The sequence below is a fragment of the Zalophus californianus genome, chromosome 10 (assembly GCF_009762305.2).
Source record: "Zalophus californianus isolate mZalCal1 chromosome 10, mZalCal1.pri.v2, whole genome shotgun sequence".
NCBI classification, from domain to species: Eukaryota; Metazoa; Chordata; class Mammalia; order Carnivora; family Otariidae; genus Zalophus; species Zalophus californianus.
The window spans coordinates 48,635,696-48,663,690 of NC_045604.1; the positions used below are offsets into that span (position 1 = coordinate 48,635,696).

The window sequence follows — 27,995 nt, forward strand, 5'->3', positions numbered from 1 at the left end:
AATAAAAGACCAACACCATAATAGAAAATTGTTCAAAGATCCTGAACAGACATTTCAGGAGAGAAAACCTAAATGGCCAACACAGAAAAAAATGTTCCTTCTCATCACATTCAATGGAAGTTATCTAATTGTCCTTTCTTTAAAGGTAATTTACCTGTTCTCTCTCTATTTTAGTGCTTCAACCCCCACATGAGCACCTAGAGACTCCTACAAAGCAGTAGTGTTTGTAACAACAAAAATTTGAAAACTATCCAAGCTAGAGTATATTGAAGAATTTGTGGTATATGAAAACAACAGAGCACTCTATAACAGAGATATACCCCAAAACCATTCAGTTTTGAGTAAAAAAAAAAAAAAAAAACAAGTTTTAAAAATATAAAAGTAATTAGGAAATAATTTAAACAAAACTGAAAAACATATACAACAATATATGACTCAGGAACACACACACATATATAAAACTATATAAGAAAAGCAAACAAAATTCTGGGCAATGGTTCCTTTTGTAGTGGGAGGGTAGGGGATCGCATAAGAGGAGCCCTATGGCAATTCAAAGAGGGCAGTGGGTACATGAATATCCACTTTATCATCCTTGCGATACCTTAAATCTACTTTATAAATTTTTTTTGTGTCTCTGTGATCCGTATTATGTATCAAACTTGATTAGACTATGGTACCCAGTTATTTAATCAAACATTAATCTAGGTGTTGCTGTGAAGCAATTTTGTAGATATGGTTTACATCTATAATCAGCTGATTTTAATTAAAAGAGATTACACTTGATAATATGGTAGGCTGCATCTAATCAGCTAAAATGGCTTAAGAGACAAAAACTGAGAGAAGAGGGGCGCCTGGGTGGCTCAGCTGGTTAAGCGACTGCTTTCAGCTCAGGTCATGATCCCAGAGTCCCAGTGATCGAGTTCCACATTGGGCTCCCTGCTCAGTGGGGAGTCGGCTTCTCCCTCTGACCCTCCCCACTCTCATGCTCTCTCTCAAATAAATAAATATAAATCTTAAAAAAAAACAAAAAACAAAAAACCTGAAAGAAATTCCGCCTCAAGACTGCACCTCCAATTCCAGCCTGAGTTTCTAGATCGTCCACCTGCCCTACAATCGATTTCACACTTGCCAGCCCCTTCCCCCAACTACCGGAGCCAATTCCTTGATTTTCTTTATATATTTTATATATATGTGTATTTATCCTCTCACTCTAGAGAACCCTAACTGATACAATCTACTAAAAGAAGAAAAAGACCTGCCCGTTTTATACAGACTGAATACAGAAGGCAGAATAGAGGGATTTAAGAGATGGTACACAACAAAAAAAGTTATGAACTTAGTGCTTGGGACGAAAGCAACCACTGTCAAAAATAACTTAAAGAGTCTGAACTGGAATTAAATGATTACTTGATGAGGAGGATAACAGCAAGCCTGATAGGCAGAATTTGGTTTCTTTTTTCAAGATTATTTATTTATTTATTTGACAGACACAGCGAGAGAGGGACACAAGCAGGGGGAGTGGGAGAGGGAGAAGCAGGCTTCCCGCCGAGCAGGGAGTCCGATGTGGGGCTCAATCCCAGGACCCTGGGATTATGACCTGAGCCAAAGGCAGATGCTCAACGACTGAGCCACCCAGGCGCCCCAAGAATTTGGTTTTGAATGGAATGTGCAAAGCACAAAAATACCAGAAAACAATAAAACAAATTCAGACTCTATGGAGAAAAGACATGAATTTGTTAGCAAAACCCAAAATTTATGCAACATATCACAGAGAACGTTTTAAAAGTTTTATGACACTGCCACAAAATATCGTATTTACAAAGCTAGCTCTGCCACCTAGTGCCATAGAATGCGAGAATACAACTGTTCCCAGGTGCTCAAGGAAAATATGTTACAACTCACAGCAATCACAATTTTACAATAATTACAATAATTTAAAACTGTAAAAAAGGTATTCTTATTTTAATCCACTTTCATTCGGATGTGAGGTAAGTTATGTCTTTATTACAAGAATAATCAAGAATTTGGCTACAATTATACCACCTTTTAGTGAACTTAATGTAAATTTGGAGTTATGACTTTTAATAAATTATTGGTATCCTCTTGTGAAGTGCCCTCCTCTCTAAATTCTGACCATCCTTGAAATCCATGTTCCTTTTCTCTTGCTGCATTTATTATCCATGCCATACAACAACTACGCAATTAACGTATTTCGTTAATATCCTCTTTATATTATTCTCTTATATATAAAGTCTTCTTATTCTCCACATGGTTGGCAGTGATATATTTCAAAACCAAATAACTGATATGTATTTTCCTACTTAATCCTGTAAGGCTTTCCCAATGATGTGCACAAGAGTCCAATATTTTGTAACTGTCATACTTCACCATAATCTGATCTCTGCCTACTTATCCAGTCAAATAAATAATATAATACAGCTAGTCTGAGAGAGCGAGGAAAGATCTAAAAGGGAGGAAGATAGGAGGAATAAAGAAAAGGCAAAGAAAACAGGCACCCAATTGAAAAAATTGACATACTAATCAATAGGCCTTATTTTCCAGGGTCAATAAATAGTAAATAAGGTGTCACAGGCAAACATTGACTCACAAACAGTGCTGAATGGTTGGACTCTCAAAAAATAAAAACAAAAGTCTTTCTTACCTTAGCAGTTTTAATATAGTGGCTCAAAACTTCTGCTCTAATTTTTAATGTCTGAGCGTGAAGAATTTCTCTAACAACCCAAAAGCTTACCTGCAAATAAAAATGAAAATAGTTGAATGGCAAGATTCTTCACTCACTAGGATCCAGTTAATGACAGGAACTACTTGATCAACTACCCACAGCTGGTTAATAAACCACACTTTCTCTTTCCCAGCATACCCCCTACTTGGATATATACCCAATCTTTGGATGCCGCATACACTTCATTATGTACGGTCTGTATGTGCATAGAGACAGATACAGACACGTGTGGATGTACACACATAAAAACATCACTATGATTTCTGATTTGTAAAAGCAAACAGAACTTTTGAAGGAAAAGAGCTAACAGAAGAATGCAATAAAACCAGAGTGATACAACAAGAACACTGGACCAATACGTGTGATTTTGCTGTGTTCTGAAACACCGCGGCAGAATGAGATATGCTTTAAGAGCAGACATTATAAAATATGCTACTTAGAGCATGCTTTCCCTGTGGCTGTGTAATCCCACACTGCCACTTATTGACACTAAGTATAATCGTGTCATGAATCCCAAGTGTTTCTTGGTATGAATAAAACGAAATATCATGAAAAATGTATCTAAGTCATTCTAAAATTAAACTAAGATTGTATTTTAAAAATCATGTAATGCATTCTCTAATTCATAAACCATATTCACAATTTCTTTTAAAAAACATTAAAAATCATTCATCAGAAGGCAGACTAGATCTATCTATAACACTACTAAAATGCTCTATCTCCTCTGATGAAAGCAGTTTGCTTACCATTATTTTTAATTCATTTACTATGAAAAGAAAATCAAAGCACTATCAGTGGCCCAAACTTCTAAATCTAAAAACAGTGTATTAGTAAGAAATGACAGTGCAGAAGACAGCGCCCTGCCTCACGTTTCGTCTCCGTTTTAGTGAGAAACATTTCATCAATAAACTGCCAAAATGTACATATTTCGTATATATTTTACAAATGTACATATGTAAATATAAAATATATATATTTTACAAAACCATCTTCATATTCATTACTGTATCTGGGCTACTAATGGCAATTATTATCCCTGATTCTGATAAAGTTTACTTCTACAATATCTTTAGATATTTGTCAACAACCATAGCCAATATCACCCGTGAACTCAATCTAAACTGCATGATCGCTGACTTTATTAAATTTAATGTGAGACAAATTTTAAGACAAACACCATCAAGATTTTAAAACATGGCCCAAAAGTTTTTGTCATTCTTTTCATTGAAAGTCATCTGGACAGGTTTGTGACTGCTCTGATAAACAGAAGATTAACGAAATTGATGCTAACTTCCAGGACAAGGTCATAAAAGAGCATGCAGCCCCTGCCTTGATTGCTGGAATGTTCTGTCTGAGATTCCTGAATGACCACGTAAAAGTCCAACTACCTGAGGCCACCATAGTGGAAAGCCTAAGGGTAGGTGCTCCCCAGTTGACAGTCCTAGCTAAAGCCAACCATACCCGAGAATACTGATCCAGAATGACCAAAACTAAGATACAGTTCAATAAAATTACTGGGAAAAAAAAAATCTGTCGGCCACTGAGACAAAAAGATAAAGTAATTTTTAAGGAAAATAAAATGTAATTATCATCAGACTTTTTAACAGCAACACTGTCAGGAAAAAAAATGGAGTAATATAGTATCACGGAAGGAAAATTTTACAGAGGAGAGGAAAATTTGTCAGCATTCAAGAATTCAGGCATTACTGTTCTAATGAGCCCTTCCTGAGTATTGTAACAGAGAACGAGCTTCAAGCAACCAAAATGCCTAGAAAAACACCAACATAAGGATGGTACTTTAAGGAGGGTTAAAAAGAGAGTACGTTATATAATGCCGATATGCTCAGACAATATATACTGCAATTATAAAAAAAAGAACATCTGCAAAACATCTGTTTATAACATTATTGGTATTAGTATTATTATTCTGAGTCTGTTGTTTGTTATGTAGGATAAAGCAAATGAGTATATGATAGGGTATTGTATCATGTCCTATGTCCCGTGAAAACCAGAATTCTGGGTGTGGAAGAAAGAACATATGGATGTAATACAGAAGAGTTGGAAGTAAAACTCTGGTCCTGAATTTGAAGTATCAATATGAATTCATGAGATGCTTTATCTTTAAATAGTTGTATGTGTATGTGTATGACACACAGATATCCTAGCTATCTCTGCTGAAAAAGGCACAGAAATTGTCATTCCAAAAGCAATGAGCATTCCTAGCATTCAGGTCCACTCCCCCCCGTAAGAAACCAGGACTTCTTAAAGAAATGTTGATTCCAGGTGGGGGACAGGTAATGGACCAAATGAACCTGAAACATCTTTGTATACCAGATGGCAAGGGAACTATTTGAGACTACTAGGGTCGTGACAAAGGACATGAACGCCAACTTGCATAGACTTCCACTGGCCAAAGATGGAGCAATATTTGTCTCAATAAAGATAATAACCACAATGGGCTGAAACACATCGTATGCACCTAAATTTATGAGTTCATAATGGTATTAAAAAATAAAAAAACCGGGTGCCTGGGTGCGTCAGTTGGTTAAGCGACTACCTTCGGCTCAGGTCATGATCCTGGAGTCCCGGGATCGAGTCCCGCATTGGGTTCCCTGATCAGCGGGGAGTCTGCTTCTCCCTCTGACCCCCCCCCCCATGCTCTATCTCATTCTCGCTCTCAAATAAATAAATAAATAAATAAAAAACTACTTGGTCACTATTAGAGGAACACCAATTCATTATCTTCAAAATTATTAAATAAAGGGAAGGATCAAACATTCACCCTTCCTTGCTTATAGGAAATGAACCTCTGGGCAAGCAAATACCAGATGAGGGAAAATGTCTCTTTATAAAAGCATTTCAAGGGGCGCCTGGGTGGCTCAGTCAATCACCTGCCTTCGGCTCAGGTCATGGTCCTGGGGTCCTGGGATCGAGATGCGCATCAAGCCTGCATCAGGCTCCCTGATCAGCGAGGGGTCTGCTTCTCCCTCTTCCTCTATTCCCTCCCTCCTGCCCACTCGTACCTGCTCTGTCAAATAAATAAAATCTTAAAAAAAAAATAAATAATGGTGCAGATAGATTTCTTCTAATAGACTCTAACTTCTTTCATAATCTGCTATTTCAAATCTCCTATGACCCTACTAGGAGAAATTAATAGAGTAATGGAGCAACTCAGTAAGATTATAGGATCAATTGTAATCTGGCATAAAGATAAAAGCTTTTGGTACAATGTGGCATATTTGACTCTGACAACTTTTTGGCTTATTTAAGAATAATACGCTGGAATAAGGATAAAAGCTTTTGGTACAATGTGGCATATTTGACTCTGACAACTTTTTGGCTTATTTAAGAATAATATGCTTAAAATCTAAAGTCATATTTGTGAATATTATAACAATGTTTTTGTATGGTAAAAAATTTTTACTGTGATGAAAAATTCTGACCAACTCAAAAATTTTGAATATTTAACTATATAACTTGAATATAAAATTCAGTGAAAGACATGCTTGCCCTATATCCCCATTTTAATGGTTTAATCTTATTTTTAAAAACTTTGATCTACTTCATTTTGGGGAATACAGTGAACCAAATAACCTGAGAAACTGTTTGCTATAAACGCCTAGTAATGTTGGGTTAAAGACAACAAACTCTTTTTTTTTTTTTTTTAAAGATTTTATTTATTTATTTGAGAGAGAAAGAGAGAATGAGAGATAGAGAGCACGAGTGGGAAGAGGGTCAGAGGGAGAAGCAGACTCCCTGCCGAGCAGGGAGCCTGATGTGGGACTCGATCCCGGGACTCCAGGATCATGACCTGAGCCGAAGGCAGTTGCTTAACCAACTGAGCCACCCAGGCGCCCAAAGACAACAAACTCTTTTTTAAAAAAACATGTGGCTAACTTGAAAGAAAGGATTTCCCCTAGAGGCAGGAAAAAAAAAAGAAGAGGAGGAGGAAACAAAGGCAAAGCAGTGATTAAAAGAAAGGGCACTGCAGCTGCCCATGGAGGATTTTCTCTCAGTGATGCAGGGGCTCAGGATTTAATACTCCTCCCAGATATAATACAAGTCACCCATCTCTCCTTTACCACCACTATGTCTATCTAAGGGATCGTCCAAGTGCTATAATCTTGGTGAAAATGGAGGCTAAAACAATTCACTTACTAGCAGGGGAAGACAAATAAATACAGGAGATGGAGAAAAATAAGTTTTTCATAAGAATTTATAACGAGCCCTTTAAGTGGATTTTGAGTTTAAATTTTCACTATAGCAAAGTATGGATGTTCCTAACCAAAACTTATGAAAAACTGAACTAAGTCATTACAGTCCTTGGTACCAGCAAAAGCAAACAAAAGCATTTCAGAAGAGATAGACCCTCAACCTAGGCAGCAGCAGAAGTCCCATAGATAAAGCACATATAAAACTTAAATGAATATGAGCTCACAATCTAAAAATTACAAAATACTTAAGAAAACAAACCATTTTGTGTAAGGATCAGCAGAAATAACACAGAATTAGTACTCCAAGGTCTTTGGATAATAACACAGAAATTACAAAATAAAATGGTGAAAATGATTTAAGAAATATTAAAAATGACACTAGTGTAAAAGCACACAGATTTGAAACAGATGTGACCCATCTATAAGAGAATTAGTGAACTGAAATGTAGATCTGAGGAAACCATGCAGAATGGAGCATAAGGAAATAGATATAAAATATGAAAGGTTAACATACAAGTAGAAAAGAATATCAAGCCCCAACAAATTTCCAAGAGAAACTACAGAAGGAAAAAAATAGAGATTATGCAGAGAGACAATGTTTGAAGAGACCGTGGCTAAAAAATATTCCAACATTGATGTGAAAAGTTAAACTACTTCTTAATGAAAATACATTAAGGAACTGAATTTCAGAAACTAAATTATCAGGATTTTATAAGCAACTCACATGATTAAATCTTCTTGTGAAGGCAACGGCATTTGGTGCAGAACTATATTTTTCTTTTTTATTCCATCCACAACTTGAAAGCTCCTGAAAAAAATGAGTAAAAATAAATTTGATGAAATAGCCCAGTTTTCTTGTTATAGTAAGGGTTTTAAAACATAAAAAACAATTGTGTCCTTTCCTAGAGCCATTTTATTTAACACAAACAAAGCTAGTACTATAACCATTTAGTTAAATCACAAAAACAAATTCTACTAGCAGAATATAAGAGGGAAAATTACTTGTCTCTGAGAATACAGATAACTAGACTTACACTCGACAAGGAGATTGGTGGATTCTTTGAAGAGATTTGAATCCCAAGAGGAAGGACCCACAGATAATGAAAGTTGAGCTTTCTACATGTATAGTGAAGCCTAGTAGTTGTCAAGCCCCATTCAGTTACTCAGAGCTTCCAATTAGCTTCCCAGTTACCTCACTCTTTGATCTGACAGCCAACCACCCCAGGTATGTGATGAAACTTCTAATAAAAGAGTTCTTGATACCCCGCAAGGTCTGTCAATAGAATTCAAAGGCCTTAATAAACTTGGATGTCAAAAAATTAAATTTTTATTTTATACTAACCTCCTACTGATATGACATTCCTTTTAATTATAAATGTAAAGTACAGATTACAGAAGAGTTAGCAATACATGTGACTTTGTCACTGATAAAAAATTTTCATATCACATTATAGTTGGTACAGATAGCCCAAAAATATCATTATACTCATCACTAGTTTGAAATTACGAGCTCATCATTTCTGGGTCTTAATGTGTTAATAAAGAAGCACACATATATTGCTATGTGACAGTTATAAAAATATGTTGGTAAGTGTATTTTAACAGAATTGATTTCCTTTGATTTTAAAGGGGTTCAGCTCCATAGGCTTTGTTCAGCTGCCAAAGGGGTCCAAGGTTCAAAACAGGTTAAGAACCTTGCTGTAATGCAATAACCACCACCAGAAAGAGACAGAATCTATCTGAGGAAATTGAGTTAGGGCAAGAAGCAAACAAACAAACAAACAGAAAAGAAAAACTCATACAATTATTACTCTCAGATAGATGAGGATATTGCTCCCATTAGGCAAAAACAGGAGGATATGTTTAGAGAACAAAACAGAGCTTTTGGAAAGGAAAACACAGTAAGAGAGACTTAAAAAACCAACGTAAGAGTTGTGAGATAAAGGTGATAAAATCTTTTAAAAAATAAACTCAAAATAGGAGTCAAAATATTATGTTAATTAGAGTCCATTAGACTCACCAATGTCTGCATAATAACAAGAATTTTAAGGGAGAACTGAGAAAAATAACTTCTCAAAAAAAATTTTTTTAATGCCCTTAGAACTTTAAGGACAAGAAAAGACCTGTCTCGTGCCCTTTATAATGGAGTAAATTAAAAAACCCCTCAAAACCAAGGCCTAGCATCAGAAAGTTTAGAGCATTAGAGACTAAGAGATTATAAACCTGTAAGATTGAGGGGCGCCTGGGTGGCTCAATCGTTAAGCATCTGCCTTCGGCTCAGGTCTGATCCCAGGGTTCTGGGATCGAGGCCCGCATCAGGCTCCCTGCTCCACGGGAAGCCTGCTTCTCCCTCTCCCACTTCCCCTGCTTGTGTTCCCTCTCTCACTGTGTCTCTCTCTGTCAAATAAATAAAATCTTTAAAAAAAAAAAAATCTGTAAGATTCAAAAACAAAAATAGATCACAGGCAGAAAAAAGGGATCAAAGGCATTGATACCTCAAGAGTAACACTGAAAGTCAAAGACAACTGAAATAATGTCTTCAAAATCCTAGAATTCTGTGTCCAACAAATATATGAATTAAGTATGAAAATATATTGCAGAGATTTTCAGACATGAAAGTCTCAGAGAATTTGTCTTCTATGCACCTATTCTCAGAGAGCCAGCAGAATATGTGGTTCCTCAAAACAAACCAGCAAACTAAGAAAAAGGAAGACATGGGATCCAGGAAATTGAGTAACCGACCATAGAAAGAAAATACTATGAATACCCAGATTAACAGTAAAAGGACATCCTGGGGACACAACTGTGAGCAGAGCTTAAGAACAATAGTTCAGATATTAACTAGCAAGAGGACAGAAATTCCAAGAGGGGTGCCTCTCAAAGATGAAGCAATATCTAAGAGTTTGAACACACACACTGATAAGGCATTCACTATATTTACCACTAGCAGAAAAATTAGTGCCCAGTACAGAGAAACCTTAAGTAAGTTATTAGCTCAAGGAAAAAAAATTTAAGTAATCATGGCTCGATTGTAAAGAATAGTTGAGCCATGATTACTTATTCATGTTAAAATTACGACGTAACTACATGAGACAAAGAGGTGAAGTGAATTGTATAAATGTCAGGGGAAGAGAATATGAGTGAAATCATCTTCTACAGTACAGAGAATCAATAAATCATATCTAAAATTTTAAAAATTATAAACGATAGGCATTTAGGTGCATTATTTGACAACTGGACTTAAACTCCTCCAAAGAGGAATAGCTAAGACACTGGATGGGTGTGGGGCTCAAGGGTGGGGCTGGGGAAAATACGTGACTTCTTAAATGTGATGTATTCCTATCTTCCATAAAATTTAAAAACAGAAACAAAAAGAAACGGACTAAGGGGAAAACGGAGGAAACAGTTGTGATGATACAATACTCCAAAAACACAGTTCCCTTGACTGGGGTGATTCAGTGAATACTGAAAGAAGTGGTAGATTCACGGTATTTTGGAGGCAGGCAGGACTTGGTCAAAAACTGGATCCACAAAGTGGAAGCTAAGAATGAGGTATCCAGAGGTACTCAGATTCCCTCTTCTGGCCTGAGTAATTGAGGTGGAGAATACTGAAGGAGGAAACAGCAATTACTGCTTCAACAGAGTGGATAAGCAGCAAATGCTCTGAAGATATTACTTTTTTTTTTTTAAAGATTTTATTTATGTATTTGACAGAGAGAGACACAGCGAGAGCAGGAACACAAGCAGGGGGAGTGGGAGAGGGAGAGGCAGGCTTCCCGCTGAGCAGGGAGCCCAATGCGGGACTCGATCCCAGGACCCTGAGATCATGACCTGAGCCGAAGGCAGACGCTTAACGACTGAGCCACCCAGGCGCCCTCAATTACTAACTTTTTTAAAACCAAAAGCTAGATTACAACCTTCAGATTTGAAGTTACTGAAGGAAAGTATAAAACACAGAAGCAATGCCACAGTTACTGAGCCTATGTGTTCATTTCACATTACCTCCCTATATAGACAGAAAATAGTGATAGACATTACATGAATGTAAAAATGACATAACTATATTAAAAACATCCAACTGCTAGAAAATATTTTTGTTCTAAAAATATAAATACTATTAATATATATTAATATAACTATAAAATATGGCATATTTTAGGACAAATTCCTAGGATTAAATCTATGAATATTGAAATTATTTTTAACCAATTAATATTATTTCCAAATTTATATTAATGCCGTATCAAAGTGTCTGTATCATACTGATATTATACTTATCAAACTACTCAATGTAGACATTTGATGGAGTTCAAACTCAATAATGAACTTTACACATAAACTGAATTTCACTTTCCTGTTAGAAGGCTACACTCTAATGAATACCCTTGCACCTTTTCTGACGTTTCTGATCATTTCCTAAAAATACAGTCCTAGAAGTAAAATCACTGGGTCAAGAGGATGAACCTTTTCAAGGCTTTGATACCTGTCAAATTGCCCTCCTGAAGTACAGGGTCATTTATACTATACCACCGAGTGTCGCTTTCCTAAAAGTCTTACTGAATCTGGGTGTATTTATTCCCTTTCCATGTATCATTGCTTTAATTTCCCCAACTGTAAGAGTAGTTATGTTTGTTAAAAGGAGAGAATAGGGAGGGTGGGGCCATAAATCAACTATAAACCCACCACGGAGAGAAAATCTATGAAAACACACCTTCCCGATCTTCCTTACCTGCATATGGGGGCCTGGTTTTTCCTGTTCAAAGTAGCCGGTACTTTTACTTTCCTCTTTGTGTGATTTAATCTGGTTTTATGCTTAAAAAGGCCTTCTCAGCCTGAGAACAGTTGCCTTAACAGTAGCAGTAAAAGAGTTAGCACTAACACAGAGATTACTGTGTGCCAGGCACTAGTCTAAGTGCTTTATACATATCAACTCCTTTGAACCTATCTTCATCATTATTATAAATTATGATAAACAAGGAACCCAGATAAAGGTTATCAATGAATTACGGCTTTATTTTTTTTTACACTAAAAACTTCTAAATGCTTTTCTGACTCTTCCAATAAAAAATGATAAAAATGGATAAAAATTTGAATAAAAAATTCATCCAATTCTTAGAACATTTCAACATCATTAACTTAATGAAAAAATGCTTTGTCCCTTTAACAAAACTCTTGAAAGCTGACAGAAAGGAGGTGGGGATGAATGAATCTATGGTCACATTAGTTGGGAGCAAATGGATGAAAATTCCACTGGAGCCCTCCATTTTAAAGAAATTTGTAATTAGAAAATGTGAAGACACAGGCAGGTTCTTTAAAACCTCTTAAGACAGTAGCTTCTGCTTCAGAAAGCACTTCCTCTTTGAGACTAGGCTATATTACTAGCACATCTAATACAACAAACAATCAACTATGATGATGGAGAACAGATTAGTGGTTCCAGGAGTTAAGGATGGTGAGGAGTGGGCAGGAGTGGGACTGGTTGACTAGACGGCTAACACAAGGGAGAGAGATCTCTGTGGTACTGCAATAGTTCTGTATCTTGACTGAGGTTATGGTTAGACAAAACTACACATAGAAAAAAATGTTACACAACTATACAGATACGTGTTGTACAAATGTCCCTTCCCTGGTTTGGCTACTGTACCATACTTATGTAAGATGTAGCTTCTTGGGGAAACTGGGTAAAGAGTAAGTGGGACCTCTCTGCAATATTTTTGCAACTTCCTATGAATCTATAATTATCCCTGTACTATTTTTTACAAGTTCCAGTGTATCTGTAATTACCTCAAAATAAAAAGTTAAACAACAATAAAAATCCATTTAATGAATTATGGAGCTGAAATTGCATTAGAACTCCAGGAACTCACTCACTACTTTCTTCTTAAACCCTGACATGCATTTATATTAGCTAGCCTTAGAGGAAATTTGCCCTGCCCCACCTCTACCTCTCAACAGGCACTGAACTTCTCCGCGAGGAAAAAAAAAATGCTTTTCCCTTTGTCTCTGTCTCTCTTTGTCTCAGACTCCAGGATCTTCCTCCAAGAAACACTATAAACGATCTGAGAAATAAATTCTCCCACCAGTGGTATCTTTTTTTTTTTTAAGATTTTATTTATTTATTTGACAGAGAGAGAGACAGCATAAGCAGGGGGAGCAGCAGGCAGAGGGAGAGGGAGAAGGAGGCTTCCCGCTGAGCAAGGAACCCAATGTGGGGCTGGATCCCAGGACCCTGGGATCATGACTAGAGCCCAAGGCAGTTGCTTAACCAACTGAGCCACCCAGGTGCCCCCCACCAGTGGTATCTTGCATTTGACAGCATATCAGCCTAGTCAAGGGTTATTCTATACTAAAACATCTCCCATGAACACCAAAAAGTAAGCTTCGTGATCCAAGGATGTTTTTTTAAGAGTCTGATTTAAGAATAGGACGGATTTAAGTTAAGTACACTATGTAAAGTAAGCCTCTATTTTAGCAAAGGCTAAACTACAACAGCCTTGATACCTCTTAAATCTTGTTCAAATGGATTAATTTACAATTTTAAAATCAGGCAGTAAAAAGAAATCTAACAGCAACTCACAGATATAAAGGCAATTTTTAAATGGTCATTGAAAGTATATCTGAGAGAATATTCATGGGGTCATTCTGAGCCATGAAACTGTCGATCCCGATTTTCCACTGAGTTTATTTTGGAAGCACGTGGGGAGCAAACACCACAACTGATGACCACCTACCCTATGAAAGAATTACTGAATTTCACAGGAGCCACGGCTTCTCTTATGTCTCTTGTAGGTTTGTTCTGTAAAGTCAAATTCTTGCTCTAAATTTCATCTTGTAGGTTCCAACACTCTTAAAAGGACTGCTCTAAGGGTGATGTTGTAGGGATACCTAAAGATAGAAGAAGAGAAAAGGCCAATATAGACCAGCATGTAGACAGAGACTGAGAGAAGAAAAGATAAAGTGATGGAATCTAAAGACTGCAGGGGGGAGGGGGGGAGGGGTAGTGCTCACAAGAAGACAATTTTTTTTTTAATTGAAGTATAGCTGACACACAGAAGAAGGTAATTATTGCTAAGGTACTCTTATGCTCAAAAAATGCTAAGCTTTAAAGGGATATGGTATCTCCATTAGCATTCAGCCTATACGGCTATTTAGAAAGAAGTCTCAGCCACAGATGATGTGCTCATTATGATTCCTGTATTTTTAATCAACAGAATGAAGTTTTGAAACTATAAAACTTCAATGTGTTATGTTAAATCAAAAATACCACTGTTTTCTAATGTACTCATATTCCCTGTTCCCCCGCACCCTCCTCCCGGCACATTAAAGCTGCCCCCAGAATGAGAGCAGAGATAGATGCAGGGGCTGTCTTCTGTTGAGAGACACCTACTCTCCAACCAACAACGTTCCTCTTTACTTCTCTGGTTTTATTCTAAGCCTAACCTTGCTACATAGGAAGTTCATGGTGATGAGCAGCAATAATGTAACGTACAAAACAGTTTGCACCTTGCTTCTAACAGAAAATTCCAAGTCTTTCATGTCTTCTTTGCTTTCTTCAAACTTCTCACCATATTCATGAATTGTTTACATTTTAATTCTAATGCAAATGATAATTTTCATTAAAACAAATTTTGATAATTCTATAATTATGGTGTTCCTGATTTTGGAACTTTGGAAGTTGCCAAGATTCTGATCTCTGCATACACAAAAATGTTAGCATACAGAAAGGTCTTCAACATATTGTCAAAAATATCTCATTTTTAAGTTTTTCAGAAATGTTTTAGTAAGAGTCAGAATTACCTATTATGTGCTTTTCCTCACTTCACCAGCATTCTTCCTCAATCTCTAGTGTGTCCCAGTTACACACGAGGGCCTTATCTGTCCTTTGTATGTAATGTCTGCTTACTGATATAATCTAAATGACTTAATGACCTGACCTACTAGAACTTAAAATAAGGTGTGAAACTTTCTTCTTTGAACGTAATACATGTCAGGGACCTTCAGTCAGAGCCAAACACTTAGGAACACTTGAGAACCTCGTTAAGAGGCAAGCGTTATCCAGTGTAATGAGTACAGTACAGATTTCAAGCACAGTTCACCCTTTAAGAATTCTCAAAAGCACTGGAGAATTGAGATTAGAAAGAAAATCTGATTGCAAACAAACTCTGTCATAACACATCCTGTGTTGAGTAATAGAACACTCATTCCAAAGAGAGACCCCATTGATGTAATAAACATGGCAATGTCATCAGAAGAAATATAAGCTTTATAGAACATGAATTCATAATAGACAAAACCCAAAAAACCCATGAATGTAATACACCTTCAGAATACAGTCATTGCTTCCTCCATATGAAAGAACTCACACTGGAGGGAAGCCCTATAAATGTATAAGAGGTTTCTAAAAGAAAAAAACCTTCAAGATCAAAAGAGAAATCACACCAAGAAAATGTATATGTATAAGAAATATGGAAAAACCTTAACAAGAGCTGAACTTCAACTAAGTACCAGAAAATTCACACTAGAAATTAATCAATGTATAGAATCCTTAACCTGCCCTCACTAAGCATTAAATAATTGATACTAGGGAAAAAACCTGAAAATGTTCTTAATTGTGGGTGGGGAAAAAACCCAAAACTCCCCCGTTTCCAAAGAAAGAATGCTAAAATAGAGTCAAATTCTTGGACTAGTAACAGACTTTTGCAGAAATGATTCCAAACATGATAAACAATGGGAGATGACGCTCTCCCCAATGGGAGAGGCTATACAGTCTAAAGCTTTGGAATGGCCACTTAGCAAACTCAAATAATGAACAGGTATTACTCTAGGCACTAGAGATACATCAGTGCACAAAGCAGACAATGGTTTCTGCCCCTGTAGAATTTATGTTCTAGTGAGAGGATAACACCCCTCAATCTATAAGAGCTTGCTTTGCGACCATCACTCAACCCTTAGCACCTCCTTCAGGCTCCTGCAGTTTTGATCAAAATTCTATTTATTACTGATTGAGAACTACCCTTAATCAACTTACTCTGAAGTCACCAATAAAAATAATCCTACTTCCCAGCATTTCTGGAAGATCTAGAAGGTATTTTAAAGACCCAATAGTCCAAAATCCTTTACTTCATAGATTCGGTAATTTTTTAAAAAGGCCAAGATATGAAATAGATTTTATTAATGGCACAATCTATAAATGGCAAAGCTGAAAAAACTAAAAGTCTTCTGGCTCCCTGCTTTTATGTTTTGCCACTAAAAATTCTCTTTTGGGATTCAAAGTGCTTTAAAATAAATTTTAAAATAAGTGAAATTAAGTAATTAAAATTTTTTGAGCACCCATTCAGAGCTGTGAATGTTAGACACTGATTAAAAAAGAAAAAAGTAAGAGGCAGCAAAATACATGGCAATTTGTGCCCAAAACTGGTTTAAACAAAGGGAAAAAAAAAGAGATAAGCAGCTCCATGGAAATAAGAATTTTAAGGACACATTAACAGCGGCTGAATATAAATGATAAAACTGCTTAACCCTTTTCCTTCTTTGTGATCACTCTCATGACCATTTTGGCAACTCTATCACTAAGAGATGGCTGCCTACTGAGAGGAGGGAGGAAGAGTGAAAAGCCAGGTTTTGTGTGACAGGGATCACCATCCACAGAAGCTTCCCAATTTAGCCCTGCTGCTTGGGTCAGTGGGGACGTGAAGACTCTTAGGATTTCTGTAGCACCAGCTATGGGAACGTCAGGCCAAAGCGTTCAGATGGAGAGGGATCCATCGGTACCGAGACAACTGGGTGCGCTGAGACCTGTCTCAGGCCGAACAATCGTGCAGACTTAAGGAGCACTCATTTCTAGAGCTAGTGAGCTGCAGCCTTATAAAAACACGGTACTCTTAATAAATGTCGTTCAGAGTTGACAGACATGGGGAAGGAGAGAAAAGTTACTCAGGAAGTAAAATCAACTGGAGAACTGGGGAAATAGAATGGAGAGAGAAGGGAAAAGAATGGTTCCTAGGGTTCTGAACGGTCATAATAATGGACAGGTGATGCACATCACGCAGACAGGGAGCCTTTAAAAATAAAACTGGAGCAAACCTTTTTTCTATGTAGTTGTATTCCTACTAAAATCACTGATGAACTTTCCTGTAACATTAAATTCTTTTCATTGGTAAGCATGTTTTCCATTCTTCTGACCATAAAACAACAACAAAAAAACTAAGAAACGAAGTACCAAAATCTGTTCTTTTTTCTTCTTTCAATCTGAGGTAACTTCAAAGTGTGCAATAGGGTTGGAGAAAAACCAGACTTAACATTTGTTTCATTCAGATCTGCTCTTAAAGAAGTGACTTTATTTAGCCAGTATTCTACTGATGACTAAGGACAGTCCCTATATCATAAAAAATTTTTGTGCCGCTTCCAGGATAAGGGAGATGGTTTCTACAGTGAAATAAAAGGCTTGGAATTTTTCCTTCTCCCCCTGAGCAATTCTGAGGTGTGCTGTGTGACAGACATTGTAGGTAAGCAGCCTGACCCTGAGGAAACGGCTGCACTTCGCAAGGTGGCCCTTTCTTCCTACAAGTTAAGAACAAGTTTAGGTAGAACCAGTTTGGTTAAATTCTACTTAACACAAAAGACTTGGGAATACAGAATTCCACAAACTGGTAGGAATTACAGGGTCTACTTAGGGAACTGAATTAATAAGAGATATATATTTTAGTCAGTTCCAGGTGACTCAGAAATTGCCTCTGTTATAGAAAATTGAGTGAGACCTGGGTGGTGTAATCACCAACCTGCACTAAATCACTAAACCACATGGCTGGACTCAGAATCTGTATTCTTCAAAGTTCAAATTTCGCACAGATTTCATTTTAGAAAACTTGAATTAGCACCTGAAATAAAGTTACATACGGATATATACAGGTAATAGTGAGCTTTGATTAATACTTTTAGTGAACAACTAAAGCGCTTTTAAAATTCATGAAGTATATATATACTTTTTAAAAAGTTTTACATAAAGTTATAGAGAGAGACTTGAACATTGACATAATGCACAAAATCATCAAGATCAATTTATTAGATTCAGGGATAACCACTCTCTTTTCATAATATCTGAGGTTAAATTTTGATTTAACAAAAGAATTCATTCTTTAGTGAAACTAATAACTACATAATTCGGTAAACACCATTTATGCTAACAAATAAGACTAATACACTAGACTGACATCATGGCTTAATCTTTTGTCAATACCAAGAGTTTTGACATGATAAACAATATCTGGACAAACATTTCAGAAAACTGGTGGTCTTTAATAAACTCAGATATTCATGCTCCACAACTCAGTAATTAATGCACTAGAGTGCCCATATTACCATCGGTGCTGGTTAGCAATGCTGAACATAAAAAGCAAACTAAAGATGACTAAAACAACAGGATACTATTTACATAAAAAATTTAAAACCTGCAATAGCACATATTGCTAAGGGATCCATATACTTAAAGAAATATAGCTCAATGCACAGGAATGATATAGATCAATATGGGATAGTGGCCACCCTGGTAGGAGGAGGGAAGAGGGCGAACATGGGAGAACACAGTGGCTTCAACAGTACTGATTAGGTGGGTCCACAGGGGTTCATCTTATTAGTCTTTATGCCTTGTGGTAGGTCTTGAATACTTCATAATAAATTAGAAAACATTTTTCTGCCAGATGACAAAATTCTGTTTATACTGCCAGATTTCATGTAATCTTGATGAATATATGAGACTAACACATAACAAGAATATTTTTGTGCTACATCACATCTTCCAACAGAGTTACTGCTTCAATTTTTGAAAACATTCTCTCACTGAACAAATACTTACTGAACACTGTATTCATTTTCTCATTCTAACTACTGAACCCCACTACATGCCAGACAGATAAAAGAAGCAAAATTACTGGTCTCTGCCCTCATGTAGTTTAAAACCTAGTGGAAGCAGCAATTAATCAAATAAGTACATGATTAAAAACACTTTACACCTCATCACTCCTTCCTTCTTAAAAATCCTTCACTTGGCTCATCAAATTCCGTACTAATAACCTGACTTTCCTCCTAAATCACTCGCTGTCGCTTTTTCATCTCTTTTGCTAGTTCCACCTAAACACTAACTAGGACCCTTCTCCCGTCTATATTCACTTTCTTGGTAACCTCACCCACACTTGTGTAATACCTCTACAGTGACCTCTCTCAAACTACATTTGAAACCTGGACAAATAATATAGTTACTATTACCTAATTCGGCCTTCGAACAAACATGTAAACCCAAACATGTCCAAAGAGCCAAACTCCTGCTCTTTCCTCCACATCTATTGCTCTGGTCTTTCTCCACAAGGCAGTGTTGCACATAATATTCTAAACGAATGGCAGTCCCAGGAGTTGTCAACACAATAATAATAATTTTTCTATCTCAGAGAATATCAATTACATGCTTCTGGTGTCAGACCAAAAACCCTGGCATCATCCTAGACTCCTCTTGCACACAGTGTCTGACAACTACTCACCACCTCTTCCATCCTGACCCAAGCCACGCTGTCTCTCACACTTAGTTCAGTCCTTGGTACCACCCCCACCCCCAGGTCAGCAGTCAGAAGTGACTTAAAGAGCTACTTAAAATCTGTCAGAAACTGCCACTCCTCTCCTTGAAATCCTCCAAGAACCTACCATCTTTTTCAGACTAATGATCTGCAAGGCCCTAGATGACATCTAGCCCTCACTCTACCTCCCTCCCTCACTATAACTCACTGGCCTTTGCCCTAGCTGCTCTCTGCCTGGAACACTCTCCCGCAAATACCCACGATTTGCTCTCTCACTTCCTTCAGGTCTTCACTCAGACGGTCCCTTCCCAGGGAAGGCTTCCTGAAGCCAACCCATCTGCCCATTGAAACTCCCACTGCCCTCACTCTCTGTTCTCTTCTGGCTGCTTTATGGTTTTCATGACATACTACCTAGCTCATCTCACTCAAATATAAGCTCCACCAGGGCAGGAATTTTAGTCTGTTCACTGCTGTACCTCCAGTAACTAAACCGGTGCCTGGCATTTAATAGACACTCAGCAAATACTTGCTGAATCACAAAACATCAATGTAAACTTGCAACTGACAAGTCCAGTGAAGAAGCAGAGAATGCTAGGAGAACCTGCAGGAAGACAAGAAAAGCTTGCTTGAGAAAGTCAAAACTTGATCTGAGAACTGAAGGATGAACAGGAGTTAATTAGAATGTGCACAGGCTCAGCAGTGACAGGGACTACAAGCCCCGTGTAGCTACGTGAGAAACCATGAGGAGATCTGTAGATCACATTAGGCTAGTTTGTCTTTATCCTCTGAGCAACAGAAAGCCACTGAAGTGTTTTAAGAAGAGGGATCATATGAGCAGATTTAGATGTTTGAAAACATTACCACGGCTGTTGGATAGAGCGAAGTTTAGAAGGGTCAGTGGATATAGGCAGATCAGTAAGAGGGTACGCAGCGGACATGAAATGGTATTCTGGATTGGGGTGTTGAGAGTAGAGAGAGAAGGGATAGATGAGATACTTAGGATATTTAAAAAAAGTCAATGAGATTGGTATTAAGTTAGATAAGGGAGTGGGGCCATAGGAATTTTAAGGTTTGCTTCCAAATTTCACAAAGTAGTGTGAGATGTCCCAGGAAAATAAAAAATTCCCACATTGATTGGAATTCTATGTCATTATCTAGAACTTCAATGTCCAGAGCGCCTAGTCACAAATGGCTATTGAGCACTTAAAATGTGGCTACTTCAAATAAAGATGTGTCATAACTGTACAATACACACTGAATTTCAAAGTCTTAGTACAGAAAAAAATACAGACCACTTCAATAATTTTATACTGATTAAAAGTTGAAGTGGTAATATTTCAGATGTTGTAGGTTAAGTAAGATTTTAATATTAATTTTATCTGCTTCATTTTTACTTCATAATGTGGCTACTAGGAAATGCAAAGTTACATTAAGTGGCTTGCAGTGTATTTCCACTGGACAGCAATAATTTCATAGGAAATAGCAATATGGTCATTGTCATTTATTCAAAAGGAAAAAATATATCAAAGGATAAGATGGCTGAATTTCAGGGCAAAGAAAGTATAATTTTTGTAAAGAATTTAGTTTGTTTTTGTTCAGGGATGTGAGGAAATTAAAATTTCAGTTTTTGTCATTTTTTTGAAGGTTTTATTTGAGAGAGAGAGTGCACATGCATATGCGTGTGACAAGCAGGGGGGAGGGGCAGAAGGAGAGAGCGCCCGATGCTCTATTTTCTTTTCCTGCTTTATGTGTGGAATACATTATTTCTCCTATCCCTAATCTAATGGTTTTACCGAGAGAATCCTCATGGTATGGAGTAAATGTTAGGAAAAGACAGAGCTGTGGAAATGAAGGAACTCAAGAGATCATTTAGGCCCACCCCTGCATTTTGTAGGTGACAAACTTGACATATTAAGAGATTAAGTAACTTACTTGAAAGTCACAAGACTAATACTGTCTTTATCACCTAAGACGCAGATGTTTTCTCTAACTCCTTACAATAATTACTCATTCAGGGCCACTGCATACTTGTATATACAACAAATATGCTATTATTTTGTTCCCAAAAGAACTAAAAAAATTATCTATCTTATGGCACTGAATATTGGTATTATCAGTAGCAGTATTTCTTTTTAAAGGTTTTATTTTAGAGAGTGCGTGCACTCATGTGTGCAACTGGGCAGAGGGGCAGAGGAAGAGGGAGAGGGAGGGAGAGAATCTCAAGCAGACTCTGCGCTGAAAGTGGAGCCCAAGGTGGGGCTCGATCTCATGACCCTGAGATCATGACCTGAGCTGAAACCAAGAGTTGGATGCTTAACCAACTGGGCCATCCGGGCACCCCATCACTTACTTAGTTTTGGGGTACAAAATCATACTTATATTCTTACTTGGTAAGAGTGGAAAAAGTGTTAGTTTTTAGAGTCTGAAACCCAATTCCCACACTTAGCTGTGCAGCAGCAAAAACAACTGTCATTCTGTTTTCTCATCAGTAAAATAGACACTACCACACTTGGGTCCACACACACACACACACACAGCATAATAAATGGCTTCCACACACACACACACACACACACACACACACACACACACACACACACACACACACACACACACAGCATAATAAATGGCTTCCAGTAGGCAGATGCATAGTAAGTAAAAAATGCCTTCCATATTCCTCCCTCTTCTCTCCAAAATGTTAACACACTGTCATATTATAAAAGCATAAATAAAGATATAAGGGAACAAACTGGTGGAGCTGTGAAACCCAGTTTCTTACTCCCAGTGTCCTTTGAAAAAGCTTCAAAGCCTTGAGTAAATCATTCAACCTAAGTCTGTTCACCCCTCAGAAGAGTGATGAAGCCTAATCAACCAAAATGACTGAAACAGTCCTACCTATGACTCAGTGATTTTTATCTATGACTGCCACATGAGTTTCTGAGGACAGTCACATCAAAAGCTTTAAACATTTAAACATTAATATGAATTTGACATTTTTAAAACTTAATTTGTGATACTGTTAATGACCATTCTGTATATTTCAAAGGAAAGTTCTTAAAACTACTCACATCTGGTTGAATGGCTTTAAATACTGGAACATCCATTAGTGTTATCTGACCCTGAAATAAAAGGTAAAAAATGACAATTTCTCCTTGGGAATTCTATGACATGACATATACTCTAAATTAAAATTATATTCCATCATAAAATATACTGAATACTCAAATATTTACTAGAAAAAGTAGCAATTTTACAATGGATTACAGAAAATGAAAATTTGCCCTTATACCATTATTAAATACGATTATTTCAAATTATCTCATGCTGACTCGTACTTTTTTATGAGATAAATGAGGTAAAGTTGGAAAATAAAACAAAATTATTTTAAAATTTGGACATAGTCATACATTAAATCAAAATCAAAACCAAAAATTAGATCTACTGGTTCACGGAGCAGTATTATGCTGATTATTTCCCCAAACAGTAATATAAAATCTGCTGTTAATACAAAAGTTTTCTTCCCCACTTAGAGTGACACTTATACTAGTGGCAACTCATATCTAAGGACTGCACATGGATTGGCCCCACAGCTCAGGGGTTAGGGCACTGGTCTTGTAGGGACTGCACATAGCTGTGGACCTGTCCCAGTCTCACCTAAGGCTACAGTTGTAAAACAAGACCCAATAATATACCAAAGAATAATATGTTATAACTGAACCGTTTATTCCGGGAATGCAAGAGTGGTTCAACAACAGGAAATCAAATATGCTGTTAACACATTAAAGGAGAAAGAGAACTTAAATGAACATTTATGTCAGTTAAGAAAGAAAAGTTTTTCTAGGTATCTTTCATGATATAGCAATAATGCCCTCAAATTTCATTTTTCTGTTTTTTATTTTACAAAAATGTAAAAATATTTCTTACATAGGTCAATAAAGCACAGATGGTTGGCTTGGAGAGATGGAATAGGTAGGAGGCAAAAGCAATTACCATAAAGGTAAGTACTCATACTTTTTTCCCCCTAATGTGGTGTTGTTTGTTTGTTTTGAGTAGAGTTGACACACGTCTTTCACGTGGTAAGCACTTACTTCTTATTTGCCAAATTGAAGGTGTAAGGTAGGAAGCTGCTCTACACCGCTCCCCAGCTCTCCCTCCCCTCCCCATTTCACCCCTCTGCTTGCTTCCCTGCTGTGCTACTCCCTCCGTCAATTCCCGATCCAGTTGTCTTTAACCACCTCCTTCTGCTGTGCGTTGGTTCAACAGCATCAATGTGTAAGTTATGTACAGAAACTGGAGAAAGGGGAGGTGGGAAGCTTACCGCATATTCTTCTGGTGTAACCTTAAGAACATCAAACACCACCGCATCAAAGCTTTTCTTCAGTTCGGAACCTTTGTCACTTAATGATTCAGAACTGCTACTTTTCTGTTGAATAGAAAATGCAACCATTTTAATACTGTCTCACAGTCGATGCCCTAGAAACTCAACTGGCATTAAATGTTGAGGAAAGTGAAAACAGTGGGTCAACAAACACTGCAGACACTGGGGACAACATGCTGCTTAGCTGAAGAAGCACTAGATAAAGGGTCAGGCAAGTGAAAATCTAACCTAGCTTCTAGGTTCTTGGGTCATTTTCTTGTCTGTCAGTTTCCTCATCCTGACATCCTACCATTTCTTATAGAAATTAAAGATTTTAACAAGTTTGATGATTCTCAAATGAGGTAAAGGAAGTTAGGGAGAATAATACTGTTATTTATAATTTATAAACTAATGTTTTTAAAGAAAAAGACAAACCATAAGAAAATATTCAGAATTTCATTAAATAATCCAATATTTGTTAAGTTATGTCCATCTGTGATAATACAACTGATACTATTCTTCCTATTATATTACAAACTTCAGGGTTTTTTGCTTTAAGGTTACTATTTCAAGTTCGAATTTGCTGTTACTGCATGTAGAACAAAAGGTGGCTTTTGGCTCTGGAAATCTTATTTCTGTTCTATTTCTGTATCTGCACCATAAGATAAAGATGTATTCTGCCTCAGCTGGCTAAAATCAGAGCATCATCACTGTAAGAACACTTAGATCATGCTCTATTAAATGGAGGCAGGAGATTAAGCTACAGTTAATGGCACAAAAAATTAACCCAAGTTTCAGTTACCAATGTATAATGTATACGTCAGCCTACCAGCTGTGATGTACCAGTTTTGAGCACGTCATTATGCCTCATTTTTATGTTCTCTTTCACTTTCGCAGCTAAATATCAAAATCATTTCAAAGGAAAGGATCTGTCATTAATTTGGGAAATTTCATTATTATATTTTAAATATTTCTTCTGCCCCTTTCTCTTCTCCTGGTAGTTCCGTTATGTGTATACTACACTTTCCATCATTGTCCCAGTCCCTGGATACTCTATTCCATTTTTTTTTTCATTCTATTTTCTCTCTGCATTTCAGTTTGGGATGTTTCTATTGACATATCTTCAAGCTCATGAATTCTTTTGTTGGCTGACTATTGGCCACCAGTCTACTGGTGAGCCGATCAAAGTCATTCTTCATTTTTGTCACCATGTTTTTGAGTTCTAATATTTTCTTTTGATTCTTGGCATTTCAATATTCCTGCTTACATCACCCATCTGTTCTTACAAGTTGTCCATTCTTTCCATTAGACCCCTTAGCATTATTAATCACGAGTCTGATTATTCCAAGATCTTTGCCATACCTGACTGTGGCTTTGTCTCTCCAGACTATGTATTTTTCTTACCTTTTAGCAGGCCTTGTAATTTGCTGAAAACCAGACATAATGTATTGGGTAATAGGAACTAAGGGTATATAGGCCTTTAGTGTAAGGATATGCTTCTAAATAGATAAAGAGTCAAGCTGTGTTTACTGTTGTACTTGAGGTGTCTTGAGTCTTCAATTTCCTCTAGTGTCCTTCTTTGGGTTTCTTTAGAAACTCCATCTTAGAATCTGTGCTTGCTGTTCTTTCAGCTATCCCCTTCATTATTATACAGAGGCCCTGTTGATGTGGTGGTAAAGTATGCAGGGAGAAAGTCCAACAGTCAGGTCTTTTAGTGGCCTGTGCCCTTGGGTTGTGACCTCAAATACTTCTCAGTACCCCACTGCCAATACCTTAGAAAGTGAGAAAGAAAGGCTGGAGGGAGCTGGAGTTGGGTATTTCTTGTCCACCAAGTAGGTTAGGCTCTGGTAAAAGTAGTTTCCCTTGAGGTCAGGGGGAGAACAGAATGCACTGGGCACATTTCAAAATGGTTATTTTCCCCTCCCCCTGCTAGAAGCAGGAAGGGATTTTTCTCTCATCTTCACTGTGAGAACCTGGTAGAGCTTCTAGAGGTAAAACACAAAAGTGGGGGTTGGGGGAACCTAAGATTGGGCCCCCGGGATCCACACATAGCCTCCAGCAATTTCTCAACTACAGCTTAAGTTTTGCTACCTATTTCTGGCTTCAGTGATTTCTGCTCGTGGTAAACGAATTCTTTACTTGTCTCTCTCTCCAGTTTTTGGGTCATCACTGTCAATTTGCTCTGTGACATCAATTTTCAGACAGAGCTAAGAAGATTTACTGTTTTTCAGTTTTTTTCATGTTATGAAGACAGGAGTGATGAATTCCAACCTCTTTATATATCTGAGCAGAAACCAAAGTCCCGTAATCAGATTTTACATAGTATTTTATTTCATGTGTTATTCTCTGTAATTATGACTAGCTTATGTCAATATTATTTTATATCCCAAAATTAATTTAGAAATTTATTCATGATGCTAAACATTCAAACAAGACATCAGTTACTGACCAAATAACTACATTCTATCAAGCGAAGATATTAATTTTAAATATAACTTTCTCCAACTTTTTAACTCATTCAAGGCAAATTAGCAAATCGTAATGGCAATTTTATTACTTATCAAAACAAGTAATCACTTTCCTTTTTTCCTTCTTACAAGTCATTAGGAGAGGCTTAAGAAATTATGAGCAAGATGCTTCTATCTGCTTCCCCAATACCAATAAATAAGTTGGTACTGGTAAGCTACACAGTACTTAAGCATAATGTCCACTAAGGGAATAGTAGTATAGTAGTAATTCTTTATTCAAGACCAGACTAAAAACCACTGACACTTCTAAACAACTGAAAAAAAAAAATTTTAACTGCAGCTCTTCTGATCTCAGGAGCTTCTAGTACTGGTTAAATATTAAGGTCCTAGGATAGGGAAGTCAATCACCCAGATCAAGTATTTTGTCCAATTTGTAAGCTTATCAGATTTATGGGACATTTGCACTTTGATATGTTAATAGATCTGTATTTTAAGAGAAGGTGAAAATATGTATTTTTAATTTTACTTTCTTGCCACAGTGTAAAACAATGTAAAAGATAGCCTTTTTCCACTTACCAAATACTAAATTACACTACTCTGAGGCCTGATGTTAGTTCATTCACTTTCTTAGGAGAGTCAACAGATTTTTTTACACAAGTAAAATGATCTATTTTAACAAATAATTATATACTGTTTCCTGTAATACTAAACCAAATGTCTCAGGATATATAGTTATAAATACCATACACACACACACACGCACGCACGCACGCACGCACACACATATATTTAACATATGGTTATAAAAATACCAAGTAAACATAAGTGTAATATAAACATATATATAAACATGTAATATAATCCTTGTCTCAAGGAGAAAGATAAGCGATGTATAAATTTATGGAAAAAATTATTTTAAAACTGGGTTGTTTTTTTTTTAACTGATAGTTTCAAAATACAAAAGCTATCTGTTTAGGGGATAAGGAAAAGACTCTGCTGGAGGTATAGCATTTGAAATAGGTTTGAAAGACAGCCAAAATGTCTTTTTTTGTGCACAGAGGGAGGGGCACATTGGAGTGGGAAGAGAAATGCCATGTAGAAAAACTGATACAGACAAAACTGTAACAAAAGTAGGAGAAAACAACGGTTTATACAAACATCAGCAAGATACAGTATTCTTTCATAAGAATGCAATTTCAAGTCAACAATTAATGGGAGTTAAATCTATTAAAAAGAAAATGTAGAGTCACCTTGACAAGAAAGTCTTGAATAAAAGGTTTAGGGCCATTGGTATTTCATTAGCAGGCGGTGGAGAACCACGGACAATTTGGGGATACAATAAAGCTTAAGAGCTGTATTTTAAGAACATTAAAATTGAATTACAGTCAAATGGACCAAGAACAGCAGAGAACAGAAGTACAAGATCAAACTAAAGGCCTGCTGCAATAATGTAAACAAGAAATAATGACCGAACTCCGATGGTGCTGGTATAAATAAGGAGAAAAGGACTGGATCCTAGCGATGAGGTTTGCTGGACGGGCTCTCAGACGGCTGCCGACCAACGGTCTCCCTCTCCCGGCACTCACATCCTGTGTGATTCCCTCCACTTGTGTGTGGGCAGGACTGTGACCTGTTTCTAACCAACAGAAC

General features: G+C 37.0%; 1 protein-coding gene across 7 annotated transcripts in view; it reads right to left on the reverse strand.

The window, feature by feature from the left end:
- Window positions 1–27,995, reverse strand: part of RALGPS2 (Ral GEF with PH domain and SH3 binding motif 2) — a 153,269-nt gene that overhangs the window by 88,911 nt on the left and 36,363 nt on the right. For 5 of the 7 annotated variants that reach the window (XM_027613996.2, XM_027613997.2, XM_027613998.2 and 2 more), the window contains 4 exons: window positions 23,839–23,943; window positions 22,589–22,639; window positions 7,682–7,765; window positions 2,663–2,752 (listed from right to left, as the gene is read on the reverse strand). In XM_027613996.2, the coding sequence (XP_027469797.1) occupies window positions 2,663–2,752; window positions 7,682–7,765; window positions 22,589–22,639; window positions 23,839–23,943 (330 nt within the window). The other 2 variants (XM_027614002.2, XM_027614001.2) reach the window with 2 other exon arrangements.